This window comes from Candoia aspera, chromosome 6, assembly GCF_035149785.1.
Source record: "Candoia aspera isolate rCanAsp1 chromosome 6, rCanAsp1.hap2, whole genome shotgun sequence".
Lineage (NCBI taxonomy): Eukaryota > Metazoa > Chordata > Lepidosauria > Squamata > Boidae > Candoia > Candoia aspera.
In genome coordinates, this window is record NC_086158.1 from 5,139,699 (window position 1) to 5,155,024 (window position 15,326).

A 15,326-nucleotide genomic window follows, 5' to 3' on the forward strand; every position below is an offset into this window, starting at 1 on the left:
AAACATTAACGGCTGCAGCACACACTTTGTTTTATCAGATGATGTCTGAGTCAATCTATACTATAGCTTAACATGGTATAGGAACCAGTTTGAGTACATGGCTGGGTACATACTGTATATTGGACCAAACCAGAAAGCGGCTTGTTTATTTTTGGCTTAGTGCTTTACAGGAACCCATATGAACTCGTTTTTGTCTGTAGACACAACATACAGCTTTTTGCCACGCATGACTGTGGAAGACAAGCTGGAGCGGCTCAGTCCACAAACCATGCCTAGCACAATATATGGAACCCTGCCTATATTTTGAAGTAAAATTTCTGTTGTTTTTGGACAGACTTCTATCCAGCTAGGTGTTCCTGGTTTAAAAACAGCTGCCACTTACAGCTCACTAAAAGAAAGCCATACATACTTGGAAGTAGTCCGGATGGGCTTCATCAGATTCAGGCCATAATGATATTTCCCTTTGGGATGGTCTTCATCCAACACTCGTAAGTGAGAATCTGTTGAGCTCTCCAAAGGCAGGCCTTCTGCCCGTGCAGCTGTTTCCAAGGCGTCTTGGCATTCCACCTGCTTGAGACAAAGCACAGAGTTAAACCTTAAGTATTACTGAAAAAAATGAACTCTAAACTCGCTATGTCCCAAAAATTTTATTTGAATCCTACAATGCATTCAGGTTTAACCCCTAGCACTCCCAAATCGATTGACTGATTGATTGATTGATTGATTGATTAGCAATGTTTCCAGGCTGGCCCCATCCCAAAGGACTCTGGGCAGCAAGCAGCTAAAGTTAAAATTATAAGAAGAAAACCAGAAAGCCCTTTAGGGGCAACCCCAATCAACTCGTGGCAAAAACATGACAGGTTAGGATTCCTCTCACTTGCTTTCAGAAGGCCAAGAGTGTTGGGGCTGCATGTACTTTCTCTCTGGGGAGAGAGTTTTGGAAAGTGGGAGCTGCAACCGAGAGGGCCCACTGCCTTGTCCATACCCCCTTTACCTTGTGTAATAAAGAAGGGGCTCTCGGGGGTCGAACCTGTTGGTTCTGAGGTAACCCGCCCCTGGGGGAGAAAAGTGGCTGGGAAATTAGGTCTCTTTGCTGCCACCACTATAGACCGCTTTCTCCCCGCCCCACCAGCCCCCTCGAGAACCAGGGGAGGACTGAAGGGGACATCCTCACTCCACCCTGGCTCTGGCTAAATACGGAAAGGAAATCAAACCTGCCAACCTGCTTGCGAGCCGCCTGGGACTTGCAACTTCCTGCCGGCTTCCCCACTGACCGGTTGTTGGAAGCCGGCAGGAAGTTGCAAGGTGTTTGCTTAACAACCCACAATCCTCACTTAACGATGGCAACAGAGACTGCCAGGATAGCCATCGCTAAGCAATGAAGTCATGTCATGTCGCGCTTTACTTTTTTTTTAATATATAATTTTTATGAAAGAATTTTTTAAAAGGAAGATAAAAACTAATACAAACTAATATAAAGTAAGAGAAAGGAAAGGAAAGAAATCAAAGAGAAAGCTAAAAGTGCAAGAAAAGGAGGGGAAGATAAAAGAAAAATAGAAAAGAAAGAAGATAGAAAGAAGTAGCTTCTGATTTTCTTTACAGCAGTTATAGGTACAATTATAAATTTACCTCTTATTCTATGGTTACAACATAACTCTCTTCTTTCTATAATCTATCCTCTCTAATCATCAAAACCATAAATCATAAGTTCATTTTTTTTCTGTTTTATGCAAAAAGTCCATAAGGGGTCTCTAGTCAGCAATAAACATAGGTATTGTCTTTTCTCTGATCAAGTAAGTCAGTTTAGCCATCTCGGCAAGTCCCATCATTTTCACCAATCGTTCCTCCATTGTGGGTAGTGCCGAATCTCTGCATCTTTGTGCATACCGTAATCTCGCTGCAGTTATCATGCACAAAAACAAAGTTCCATGACTTTTTTCCAGCTGTTTGTCTATCAATCCCAAAAGAAAAATCTCTGGTCTCGATTGTTCATTAATCTTTAAAATCCTCTGAAGTAGTGTATGTATTTGAATCCAAATTTTTCTAGCTTTTTTACACATCCACAAAACATGGTAAAATGTCCCTTCTTGTTCATTTCAGACATAAATTTGAAGTGTCTTTATACATTCTAGACAGTTTCTCTGGTGACATATACCAATGGGACATCATTTTATAAAAAAATTCTTTAAGGTTATAACATAATGTAAATTTCAATCCTTTCAACCCCATATTCTCCTATTGTTCCATTTGTACATTATAACCAACAATTTCAGCCCAGTTTATCCTACGTTCTTTCACTTGTTCTTCTTCTGTTTCACATTTCAATAAACGTGTATACATTTTAGCAATTATATGTTCATCATTTGTATACATTTCTATTTCAAACTCAGTTTTACAATGTCCAAAACCATATCTTCTTTTGTCTACTTTAAATCTTTCTAATACTTGTAAATAAGAGAACCACTGACAACTATATCCCTCTGCCACTAGTTGACAAAATTCTAGTATCTTGCAATATGTTAGCCATTTGCGTTTGCCTATTATTTCTCGTCTATAAAATACTTCTTGTGCTGAGATCCACGGAGGTTTTTTCAGGCACAGCCTGGGTTTGTATCTATTTTATTTATTTGTTTGTTTGTTTGTTTATTTAATTTTGCCACTGCCCGTCTCCCCCCAAAGGGGGGACTCTGGATGGTTTACAATAGTAGATTTACAATCTATTCCATATTCTCAATATGGCACCTCTAACTTAATGATTTTTAAAATCCACATTAACCTTATTGTTCCACAAATATCCACGCCACCCAAATCTCAGGTCATGTCTTTCTAACTCCAAAAGCCTTCTATTTCTCAGCAATACCCACTCTTTCATCCAAACCAAACAGCAAGCTGCAAAATACAATTCAAATCAGGTACACCCAATCCTCCTTTCATTTGCATCTTGTAACACTGCATGACGGAAGTGAGATTGGCTCCCTCCCTCCTGGACTTTAGGAAACAACTAAAGACCTGGTTCTGTCTTCATGCCTGGGGCGGGAGAGAGAGTAGTCATTCCTGGGGATGGCTAGTCTCTTAGAAGGACCCTGCTCTGCTTGCAAATCACAGAGAACTTTCAGCCATTGGGGTTTTTAACATATTTATTTTATTATGTATTATAGTATTTTACAGTTTTATATTTTTCTTATTTATGTTTTATTGCAAACCGCCCAGAGTCCCTTTGGGGAGATGGGCAGTGATAAATCTGATTAATAAATGAAGTCGTGCTTTACGACCGCATCGCTTAGCAAGGGAAATTCCAGTCCCAATTGCTGCTGTAACTCAAGGACTACCTGTACAGCCAAACAGCTCAATTTCCAGATTTGACTGAGGTCACCCCTCATCCAGGACTCCAGCCAACTCTCTCACAAAAGACCCCCCAAAACCTGACAGATCCCCCTTCTTTTCCTCTATTGGTTCTCAGGGGTCAGGTGACTCTCTCTGGGCACAGAAGGTGGGTTTCTTCTTTAAAGGGCCAGCTGCTCCCCACTACTCCCTGAAAGGACGGGGACCCACAACAAGCCCTCTCTGAGGGACTGGACCAGACAGGCAGATTCTACTCTGGCAAGGTGCTGTCAAATGCAAGCGATGTGTCGCATGGGCTTTTGAAGGTAATGACCAGCACTTTGAACTGGGCTCAAAAGCCTACTGGTAGCCAATGCAACGACTTTACAACAGGCATGATTCTGGATTGTCAGCATTGTCGCACCAGCAATTTTCTGCTGCTACATTTTGTACCAGCTGCAACTTCTGAGTCATCACCAAAGACAGACGTATTACAGTAATCCAGCCAAGAGGGGATCACCGTGTGAGTCACCATTGCCAGGGCATCCTGGTCCAGACAGGGTCATCCAGTTACACCAGGAGAAAGCCATGGCTTCCTTCTGCTCATTAGCAGGAGTTGGGAATCCAAGAGGACTCCCAAGTCATGAACCTTCTCAGATTTTTTTTACCTTTCAGTCTAACCTATAGCCCTGACATTCCTGCAGGTCTCCTATTCATGCGTTAACCATGCATGACCCCGTTTAGCTTCCAAGAACAGGAAAGCTTGACCAAGCAGTGCCCCCTGAGATTTTGAGCACTACTCAAACTAAAATGCCTATCACCACCTTGCACTTTAAAACCAAATGCTAATGACCTCTGATTCAAACCCTGGATGAAAGAGATGAGAGGTCTGTTAGATCTATTTGCATATTAATGCCACTCCCCCACAACCATTTCTAAAATACATTCCTAGTTTGCTTCAAGTGATTTGAAGAGAGTATTCTACAACTTGTCCACTCTAGGCAGATAATGCAAAGTAAACAAACAAACAAACCAGGGTTGGCTTTCTTTCTCAAATACAGAGGGGCCCTTCTTTTTATTTGAATAATTTTCTGGCTAAGAGGAAAGGCCCTGACTATAAATGTTAATTATATATCTGTCTCCTAGGGTAGGAAAAAGATCAGGAGTCTGGCAGCAACTTTTCTGGCTAGCACATTTTGTCAAAAGCCATGAGCTTCCATGAGCTGCACAAAAGCTTATGCTTTTTAATAAAATGTGTTACTTGGAAAAGATGCTACCAGACTCCTTCCAAGTTTCTGGGGTTATTTAAATTGTGCTGAAAAGCACTAGCATTCATGTCAGTTGAGCAATGAGATAGTTGATAATCCCATGCACTTTTCTAATCCCTCGGAAAAATATATTCCTCAAAGAGGATGTAAAAAAAAGGGCGGGGGGGAGAGGAGACGTCACATAAAAGGTCAGGCATATTAGCTCTCTGGTTTCTTGGCAGCAAAAAGGAAGTGGTTTGCCGCTGAGTTCATCAGAGTTTAATGTCTTCCCACTCTAGCTCTCAGCACTGATATTCCCTGAAGGTTTCCTATTCCAGGACTAGCTAGTTCTGTTTAGCTTTATGAGATCAGCCAAGGTCAGTTAAGGGTTGCCACCTACCAAGATATCTATTTTAGAGCCTTATACTCAGAAAACCTTGGCTCGCTTCCATTTTTTTTTTTTTTGCATGCTTGTTCTTGACAGTGAGCTCAACTGAGAAACATGGATAGAATTAGTCAGGAAGGAAAAAAGAACTTTAATTACTGTTGTTCATAAATCTCTGCCACCAACTGAATTAAGAAGTGCCTCCACTAATTAAGTCAGGGTTTCTCAACCAGGGTTCCTTGGAATCCTAGGGTTCTGCAAGAGGTCATTAGGGGTTCCCTGGGATATCACTATTTATTTAAAAAATCATTTCAAATTTGGGCAACTTCACATTAAAGAGGTAAGTTTCCTTCTTTATTTTTAGTTTAAGAACACTGTTAATGCATATAGACAGGCCTACACATGAAACAAATAAAATAAAGTTGTAACTTCTGGCCTATATTTGAGCCTGAATGTGCAGGGGTTCCCAGAGGCCTGAAAAATGTTTCAAGGGTTCCTCCAGGGGCAAAAGGTTGAGGAAGGCTGAATTGATGGGAATTTCCCAAAATTGAAATAGAACTTTGAATTACCTGTCATGTTACCATCTTGTCAACAAGCACATAAGGAACACTTTGGCAGAGTGTGCCTTATGTGCTTGTTATCAAGCACCAAACAGGTCACAGAGTTCATTATTTTGCTATGTGAATGTTCATAACCATCTCTTTTCTCTTGAAGAATGCAAGATAATGTAAGCAATCAAATAAATCAGAGTTCCCTGGTCAGGGTGCACTTACTATTTTTCTTTGTACAGTACAGTACTGATTTACTGTGAGCACAAGTTCACACTCTATCTAAACCCTGATAATTTGCTACCGTCAGTATCCCCTTTTCTGATCTTTTCCCCTATCTTAGCTAAGGGGAATATATTGAGACTGCTCATAGAAACAGTGGCAGGAATGCTGGGTCAGGATTCAAATTATAAATTCTACTCTTCCTTTTCTCCGCAAAGGATCGTTACCTTGTTGTGGTGCTGGAGCTTGAGCACCTCAATGATGCCATGAGCTAAACCGTGAAGGGCCACCCAAGACGGGAAGGTCATGACAGAGAGGTCAGACTAAATGCGATCCCTGGGGAAGGTAATGGCAACCCACCCAGTATTCTGGCCGTGAAAACTCAATGGATCAGTACAACCAGAGATATGTCGGTATACCATCGGAAGATGAGACCCCCAGGTCGGAAGATGGTCAAAATGCTACTGGGGAGGAACAGAGGATGAGCTCAACTAGCCCCAGTTGTGATGACGCAGCTAGCTCAAAGCCGAAAGGACGGTTAGCGGCCGACGGTGCTGGTGGTGAACGGCGAATCCGATGTTCTAAGGATCAACACACCATTGGAACCTGGAATGTAAGATCTATGAGCCAGGGCAAATTGGATGTAGTTATTGGTGAGATGTCAAGATTAAAGATAGACATTCTGGGCGTCAGTGAACTGAAATGGACTGGAATGGGCCACTTCACATCAAATGACCACCAGATCTACTACTGTGGACAAGAGGACCACAGAAGAAATGGAGTAGCCTTCATAATTAATAGTAAAGTGGCTAAAGCAGTGCTTGGATACAACCCCAAAAACGACAGAATGATCTCAATTCGAATTCAGGGCAAGCCATCTAACATCACAGTGATCCAAATATACGCCCCAACCACAAATGCTGAAGAAGCTGAAGTAGAGCAGTTCTATGAGGATCTGCAGCACCTACTGGACAACACGCCTAAAAGAGATGTTATTTTCATCACAGGAGACTGGAATGCTAAGGTGGGCAGTCAAATGACACCTCGAATTACAGGTAAGTATGGCCTGGGAGAACAAAACGAAGCAGGACATAGGCTGATAGAATTTTGCCAAGACAATTCACTCTGCATAACAAACACTCTCTTCCAACAACCTAAGAGACGGCTTTACACATGGACTTCACCAGATGGACAACACCGAAATCAGATTGATTACATCCTTTGCAGCCAAAGGTGGCGGACATCTGTACAGTCGGTAAAAACAAGGCCTGGAGCTGACTGTAGTTCAGACCATGAACTTCTTCTTGCACAATTTAGGATCAGACTAAAGAGATTAGGGAAGACCCACAGATCAGCTAGATATGAGCTCACGAATATTCCTCAGGAATATGCAGTGGAGGTGAAGAATAGATTTAAGGGACTGGACTTAGTAGATAGGGTCCCGGAAGAACTCTGGACAGAAGTTGGCAGCATTGTTCAGGAGGCGGCAACAAAATACATCCCAAAGAAAGAGAAAACCAAGAAGGCAAAATGGCTGTCTGCTGAGACACTAGAAGTAGCCCAAGAAAGAAGGAAAGCAAAAGGCAACAGCGATAGGGGGAGATATGCCCAATTAAATGCAAAATTCCAGAGGTTAGCCAGAAGAGATAAGGAATTATTTTTAAACAAGCAATGCGCGGAAGTGGAAGAAGACAATAGAATAGGAAGGACAAGAGACCTCTTCCAGAAAATTAGAAACATTGGAGGTAAATTCCAGGCAAAAATGGGTATGATCAAAAACAAAGATGGCAAGGACCTAACAGAAGAAGAAGAGATCAAGAAAAGGTGGCAAGAATATACAGAAGACCTGTATAGGAAGGATAACAATATCGGGGATAGCTTTGACGGTGTGGTCAGTGAGCTAGAGCCAGACATCCTGAAGAGTGAGGTTGAGTGGGCCTTAAGAAGCATTGCTAATAACAAGGCAACAGGAGAAGACGGCATCCCAGCTGAACTGTTCAAAATCTTGCAAGATGATGCTGTCAAGGTAATGCATGCTATATGCCAGCAAATTTGGAAAACACAAGAATGGCCATCAGATTGGAAAAAATCAACTTATATCCCCATACCAAAAAAGGGAAACACTAAAGAATGTTCAAACTATCGAACAGTGGCACTCATTTCACATGCCAGTAAGGTAATGCTCAAGATCCTGCAAGGTAGACTTCAGCAGTTCATGGAGCGAGAATTGCCAGATGTACAGGCTGGGTTTAGAAAAGGCAGAGGAACTAGAGACCAAATTGCCAATATCCGCTGGATAATGGAAAAAGCCAGGGAGTTTCAGAAAAACATCTATTTCTGTTTTATTGACTATTCTAAAGCCTTTGACTGTGTGGACCATAACAAATTGTGGCAAGTTCTTAGTGGTATGGGGATACCAAGTCATCTTGTATGCCTCCTGAAGAATCTGTATAACGACCAAGTAGCAACAGTAAGAACAGACCACGGAACAACGGACTGGTTTAAGATTGGGAAAGGAGTACGGCAGGGCTGTATACTCTCACCCTACCTATTCAACTTGTATGCAGAACACATCATGCGACAAGCTGGTCTTGAGGAATCCAAGGCTGGAGTTAAAATCTCTGGAAGAAACATTAACAATCTCAGATATGCAGATGATACCACTTTGATGGCTGAAAGTGAAGAGGAACTGAGGAGCCTTATGATGAAGGTGAAAGAAGAAAGTGCAAAAGCTGGCTTGCAGCTAAACCTCAAAAAAACCAAGATTATGGCAACCAGCTTGATTGATAACTGGCAAATAGAGGGAGAAAATGTAGAAGCAGTGAAAGACTTTGTATTCCTAGGTGCAAAGATTACTGCAGATGCTGACTGCAGTCAGGAAATCAGAAGACGCTTAATCCTTGGGAGAAGAGCAATGACAAATCTCGATAAAATAGTTAAGAGCAGAGACATCACACTGACAACAAAGGCCCGCATAGTTAAAGCAATGGTGTTCCCTGTAGTAACATATGGCTGCGAGAGCTGGACCATAAGGAAGGCTGAGCGAAGGAAGATCGATGCTTTTGAACTGTGGTGTTGGAGGAAAATTCTGAGAGTGCCTTGGACTGCAAGAAGATCAAACCAGTCCATCCTCCAGGAAATAAAGCCAGACTGCTCACTTGAGGGAATGATATTAAAGGCAAAACTGAAATACTTTGGCCACATAATGAGAAGACAGGACACCCTGGAGAAGATGCTGATGCTAGGGAGAGTGGAAGGCAAAAGGAAGAGGGGCCGACCAAGGGCAAGATGGATGGATGATATTCTAGAGGTGACGGACTCGTCCCTGGGGGAGCTGGGGATGTTGACGACCGACAGGAAGCTCTGGCGTGGGCTGGTCCATGAAGTCACGAAGAGTCGGAAGCGACTAAACGAATAAACAACAACAACTCTTCCTTTTAAGAACAAATTAAGAGTCAAGCTTGACTCCTGGTAATGAATTACATGGACACATCTGTGAGAATAACTTCACATATGGATAAGCAGTTCAGCAGCACTTACCAAAACAATCAAGAAATGCAAACTATTCTGCTTTCACAAAAGAGACAAGGTCCTTTTCTTAGCACCAAAAGATCATGAGAAAGTAAGCCAGAGCTATGTTGCCCCAGATATAGAGATATAGATATAAAAAATCCCTTCTCACCCCCATGGGTGGTATGGGTCTTCCTCAGTGAACCTCGGGTCCCCCACCAGAGGCCTGGGAGTTTGAGGGTTCTGCGCAGGATCTCAGCTGCTCCTGGCACTGCACTCTTCTGGACAGAGACAGAGAGCTCTGAGGTTGCTCCTGGGGTCTGTGGGAGCCCCTCTCCCAGCTTGGGGGTCACAGCCCCGAGTGCTCCCACCACTGCTGGGACCACTTTGGCCTTCACTTTCCACATCCTCTCCACTTCCTCCCTCAGGCCCTGGGACTTCTCCAGCGTCTCACACTCCTTCTAAGCTATAATACATATAATTTGAAAGCAGGCCACACACAGAAGTTCTTTTATTGTAAGCGTAACCTTCCTTCTAATAAATATTATACTAATCACAACTCTGAGACCCTTGTTTTTTGGATTAACTTTTTATAGTCCAGATTGCTAGCAGGAAAATTGGACAACACCCATACAGTTTTCTTGGCAACAGGACCACCAAAGAAGCTTAATAGTAACTTCTTCCAGGATTTTTTTTTTTTTACTCCCCAGTCTAAGGATTTCCCTGGTGCTCTCTCATCCAAGCACTAACATTTTATTTTGCCTGATTTTTATTTTCCCACCTGTTTATCTATACTGAATTTTATTTATAAAGGCCTTTGAAATGGTGTTTCACAATTTTTTCTTGTCACCCACCTGTTAAAATAATGGCACTGAATTTTCTGGTGGTGAAGGCCAACAGCAATAAAGTCCTGAACCCAGAGTAATATAATCAGAGTTGCTTGCCACTAAATGTTTGGCTCATACCTGTAAGAGCCTGTGTGATGCCACCTCGAGCCAAACAGAGTGAAAACTGTCAGATAACGCAGTTCCTTTCATCACAACTGTTGTATTATCTTTTCAGTTAATAATATTAAAAAGATTTCAAACCTCCAAGCCCAAAGCATCAGCCTCGGTTACAGGAAGAGGATGTTTTTAAAATGAAATAATGTGGCTTGCAACATTATACCTTTTCAAGGTCATTCTCCCCTTTGCTCCAGAGAAACAGCAATAGAAACGCTTCTCATCCTCTGCAAATCCCACACTTACAGCTGCTCCAGAAGATCTGAAGATCACGGGGCCTTTATACTGATAGCTACTCATTTTCTGAAACAGTATTAGGAAAACATGCCTGCTATAGATTACCAGTGTTGGCACCGCAATCAGCAACTTACTATCTTATTGCCCACAAGGTCAACTAAAATACAGCCCGAAAGACAGTCAAGGAACTTTTCTGCTTGGAAATGCAGCATGCCCAGAACTTCAAGGTTGTTACCAGTTCCCCCTGTACTTGTGATGCTGTAGCAGAACCATTTCCTACTCAGTTTCCTTAGATCATGGTTCAGAAAGTCACAGATACTTCAGTCCAGCATGAGCTGTTTATATCTTCTCCCCTCCCCTTCAAAGTTGCTACTGTCCATACAAAAAAAAAAAAGATTGAAAATAGCTTCCACAGCTGGGCCACTGCAGAGAGAAGTGGGAACATATTCTAGGAAACAGATGAGGAACACTTGTGGACTGGACCAAGCTATTGCACCCTATGCCCTGTCCTGGATGAATCACTCTTTGCAATTCAGCAATGAAAAAGGAACATTTCTATCTGAAATCTTTCCAGTTTGGTCTGCACGCACACCAAGCCTGAAAAGCATCAGGTTCCTCCTGAGACTGATCACCCAGCTCTGCTCAGCATGGTTGCCATCACTTTACATTTTACGGAGCATCCCAGGGCTTGCCACATACTGTGTATCTGAGGCACCAAAACTTTCCAGAACAGGAAGCTTGATTTTATAGCAAACTTCATCTTATTTTTAAAACACGTATGCTGCCCTTCAAAGCCAGGTTTTCCTATTCAAAGAAGTCTTCAGTCTATCCAACAACCATGCCACTCAGCTGGCAGGGGAGTAGCAAGGGGAAAATATTGCAGAACCAGCCATCTGTGGCTGCAGAATGGCAACTGCAGCTCTTATTATTATTATGGGTGGCTTACATAAGCAATTATGCCCAATTTTTTTCCTGACAGGGGTTTTGATTCAAACTGAAATCAGTGAATTAAAGTATCAGTCAAGAGAAAACTAGATGTAATTGTTTATATGAACTGTTAGTAGCAAAAGGAATAGCAGTAGATGCAACCAGATGCCAGCTTGCTTGTTATTAAATCACAGCACAGTCCTCACTGGCACCAATTTAGCTCCTGCCCTTGCTATTTTTAATTGTACTTCTTTTATTTAATTCCTACCCCACCTTCCTATTCAGCCATCTTAACTTCTAAAAAAAAAAGCTAGTTAAAAGCAGGGCTTTGGCCTTCCAGCAACTCCATTCTCTTCTCTTCCTGCCTCTAGCTCAGCACACTTCTGGGCACCATGTGGATCTCAACCAGTACAGCACCTGGAGCTGGAATTCTGTTTTCAAAAAAAAACCCAAAAGACCAACAAGCCAGCATTTTTTTTAAAGAAAAAAACTGTTTTTCTTGGGGAGAAGCCTGAGTGGATATTTTACAGTGGAGAGAGGGCTTTCTCTCAGCATCTTTAGCTTTCCTTTGGTGAAATGGTTATTTCATTATGCTCTGTGGTGGCAACTATATGATTTAGTATTTCATAGACAGCCCCAATCTCTGCCTTATTTTCAGGTTTCTTGGGCAACTTCTCTTCAAGCTATCTTGGTTTCAGCTGTATGGAACAGATATTCTGCCTTTGGTCAGATATGTAGTTGGGTATCTGGGGCTTCAGCCTCACAGGTAGTCCTCACTTAATGTCCACAAATCAGACCAGGATTTTGGTTGCTAAGTAAAGCAGTCATTAAGCAAATCCAACCCGATTTTATGACCTTTTTCGCACTGGTCATTAAGCAAAACCATGGTCGTTAAGCAAACCACATGGTCATGAAGCAAATCACGCAGTTCCCCATTGATTTTGCTTGCCAAGAAGGTCAAAAATGGCAATCACGTGACGGGAAGCTGCAACAGACCTAAATGCGAACGAGTTGCCGAGCGCTCAAATTGTGATCAAGGACCAAGAAAGCTACTTGATTTTTACCTCAAAAAGTACCAACATCTAATTAATGTTAGCCTGTCTCAGAAGCTAAGCAGGGTCAGCCTTAATTACTGTTTGAATGGGGAATCACCTGGGAATCCCATGGCAGCTGAATATACTGGGAAGTTATAAAAGATCCAGAAATAAGGAGACAGCAAAGCACTCCCATTACACCACCAGAAAACCTGTAGGGAGTCAAGATAGACGAAAGAAATCTTTGCCTTTCGTTTACTTTAGTGGCTTGGCAGGTCACCTGGGGTATCTTAGCTGTATTTACATAATACAGACAATCTAACACTGGTCAGGTCCATTTAAGCTTAGCATGTTATACAAATCCAGCCCATGTTTATGGGCAAATTATATCATCCAGGCCTGGTTAATTCAGTACACCCTTGGCAAGGGTTGTGGGAATGCAATCCTTTTTCCGATGGGGGCCTCATATTTGTGCTCAGAGTTGGAAATCCGTGTTAGGGCAATGGTAGGTTCAAATATACCTGAAAGTTTCAGAAAGCCATTTGAAAATATTAGATAGTACCTAAATTTAAATGCTAACATGCAACATATCTGCACTGTACTCTGTAGGGTCTATCCCCTAGATGGGGAAGTAGGAATTTTGAGGAATTTTTTCTGAAGAAAAGTATGCCCTATATATCCTGTGACTAGCGCTTTCACACCTACACAATTGTTGACCATTGTGAATGATGAATTGTTGTATTATTCTTATATTATTTATATTCTTATATTATTAACCTAATACAAAGCTTTGGCTGCATACAAGAGCTGCTATACTTTCATTTCTTACTCAAATATGTAACTGTGCGATCTTGTTTGGTCTTCAGACAAATTACTTTTTCTCACATAGTAATAACTTCTATATCAATAATAAGTTCAATTAAAACTTGGGCCTCTCTAGATTTTTATTCCTTTTACATATAACCCATACAAACAAAAGCTCTTTTGGGGTCCTCCATAATTTTTAAAGGTGGGAAGGGGTCCTGAGAAAAAAGAAGAAGAAACATTGATTTAAGAGAAGATAAAATGTAAGGATTGTTTGAGATCTACCTATTCTATTCTCTCACGCTACTTCAATCACTTTCTTCACAATAAGAACTGTACCTTTCAGAATTTGTTCACATGCAAGCTTTTCACACACACACACACACACGCTTTTTACCACTGTGTCTTTTAGCTTGCAAGCAAGGCCCATTGCACTGAGTTTTGTCAACTACTCTGAGGCTCTTCTTATTTATAAAGCAGCATTAACATTATTTAAATAAGCGAATAAAAATGAAACTTATTAAAATGAAAAAGCCATCCCATCCAACACAAAACCTTTTTGTACAACACACTTAACTGGTTCAAGGGCAAGGGAGTATGGTGCTCTAAAAACAGAAAAACTGGGTGAACCGAGCTAGGCAATTAAACCAAGATGGTTAGTTTTAGCCCCAAACTGTCACAGAGCTATGGGGTAGGGTGAAGTATTTCCATGTGCAGCCACATACCAGATTGGGAGAAGCGGTTAACCAACCCTTCCTTCTTCCACCATCCAGAGAGGCCCTATTCCCAGTTTCCATGCACAAACTCCTTTGGAATGGATGGAGGACATGAGTAAAGCCACTCTGTTCGCATCCACAGTGGCAATGACCCCAACTGTGCCATCACCAATTTTTCTTTCTTTTTTTTTTCTTGGATAAAAATGTAATTTCAAAACGAGGAAGGGAAGCCATGTCGCTGAACATGATTATCAAGAGGCTAAAGAAGGTAAACGGAAACAAGAAGCTAAGAAAATGGCAAAATAAATTAGAGAAGTTGGCACGAACCTGCAATCCCAACCCAACTGGAGAACATCCCTAGCGCTAATTTGGAGAACCCTACTGTCTTTTTATTTAACTTCTTTCCAGATAAGAAGTCCTGTTCTTAGCCTTCTCCATTCTATTTTATTCTTTGGGCAAATCAATCAATCAATCAAACAATCTCTCTCCCTCCCTCCCTCCCTCCCTCCCTCCAAGCATCCCTGAGCTGCAATATGCGGTAGATTTGAATGCCCATGCAGACTGGTAATGTATAGAAGCCAACTGTTTTAGTTTTTAGTCTTTCATAATAATCTCTGATATGGACCCTCCCTTCCCCACCATTATTGCTGCACAAATCAATTTCCACTGAACTACCTATCATGAACTTAAGTTTTTCTAAATGGCAAGGCTATTTTCCTATTTTTTATTTCTAAAAAATAAATGCTACCAGTAACTCATTCTATGGACAAAAAAAACACATGAAGTGTGGAGAACCAGTTTTCATGGCTCTGTATCTGCTCTCAAATGACAATCACTGTCGTTCAGGCCCTCAGACAAAAGACCAGGACACACACAAGAGATTAAATTTGATTTGTAAACTCCTCAAATGAAATGAGTTCCCCCAGCACCTCCTAACCAGATCCCTATTAAGTGACTAGAAACAAATGACAAAAACCAGTCCTTCTGGGTTGGTAAGACTTTCATTAAAATTGGCATGTTGTTTTATATTGATGCATTAAAAAAAATATGGGAACCTACAAAGCATTTTTGAAAATGGACTTATTTTTACACCATGTGTCCCGATTCTGCTCTTCCCATTAGCAAGCAGTCCTATTAAAGATCAGTCCTTCTTGCTATATTTTATTTTAATTTATTTATACATTTATTCACTGCCCATCTCTCCCCTACGGGGGGATTCTGGAAGTATGCTGGAAAGACAGGATGAGCAAGCAGTTAAAACACTGAAGAGGCAAAGTACAAGAATCACATCAAGAGACAGGACCCTGCCCAGATACAGGTTAGCAAGTGAGGCGGCTGCTCCTTTACAAGACCGATTGTCCTTCTGTCCACAGT

The 15,326-nt window shown here is 41.6% G+C and overlaps 1 protein-coding gene across 6 annotated transcripts in view; it reads right to left on the bottom strand.

Moving 5' to 3' along the window:
* ABCC5 (ATP binding cassette subfamily C member 5) overlaps positions 1-15,326 on the bottom strand; it is a 528,771-nt gene that overhangs the window by 39,700 nt on the left and 473,745 nt on the right. For 3 of the 6 annotated variants that reach the window (XM_063306328.1, XM_063306326.1, XM_063306330.1), the window contains exon 3: positions 410-567. The exons of 1 other annotated variant lie outside the window; for it this stretch is intronic. In XM_063306328.1, the coding sequence (XP_063162398.1) occupies positions 410-567 (158 nt within the window). Of the gene's footprint in view, positions 1-409; positions 571-15,326 lie in introns of all 6 variants that reach the window. 2 more of the 6 variants (XM_063306327.1, XM_063306325.1) reach the window with 1 other exon arrangement.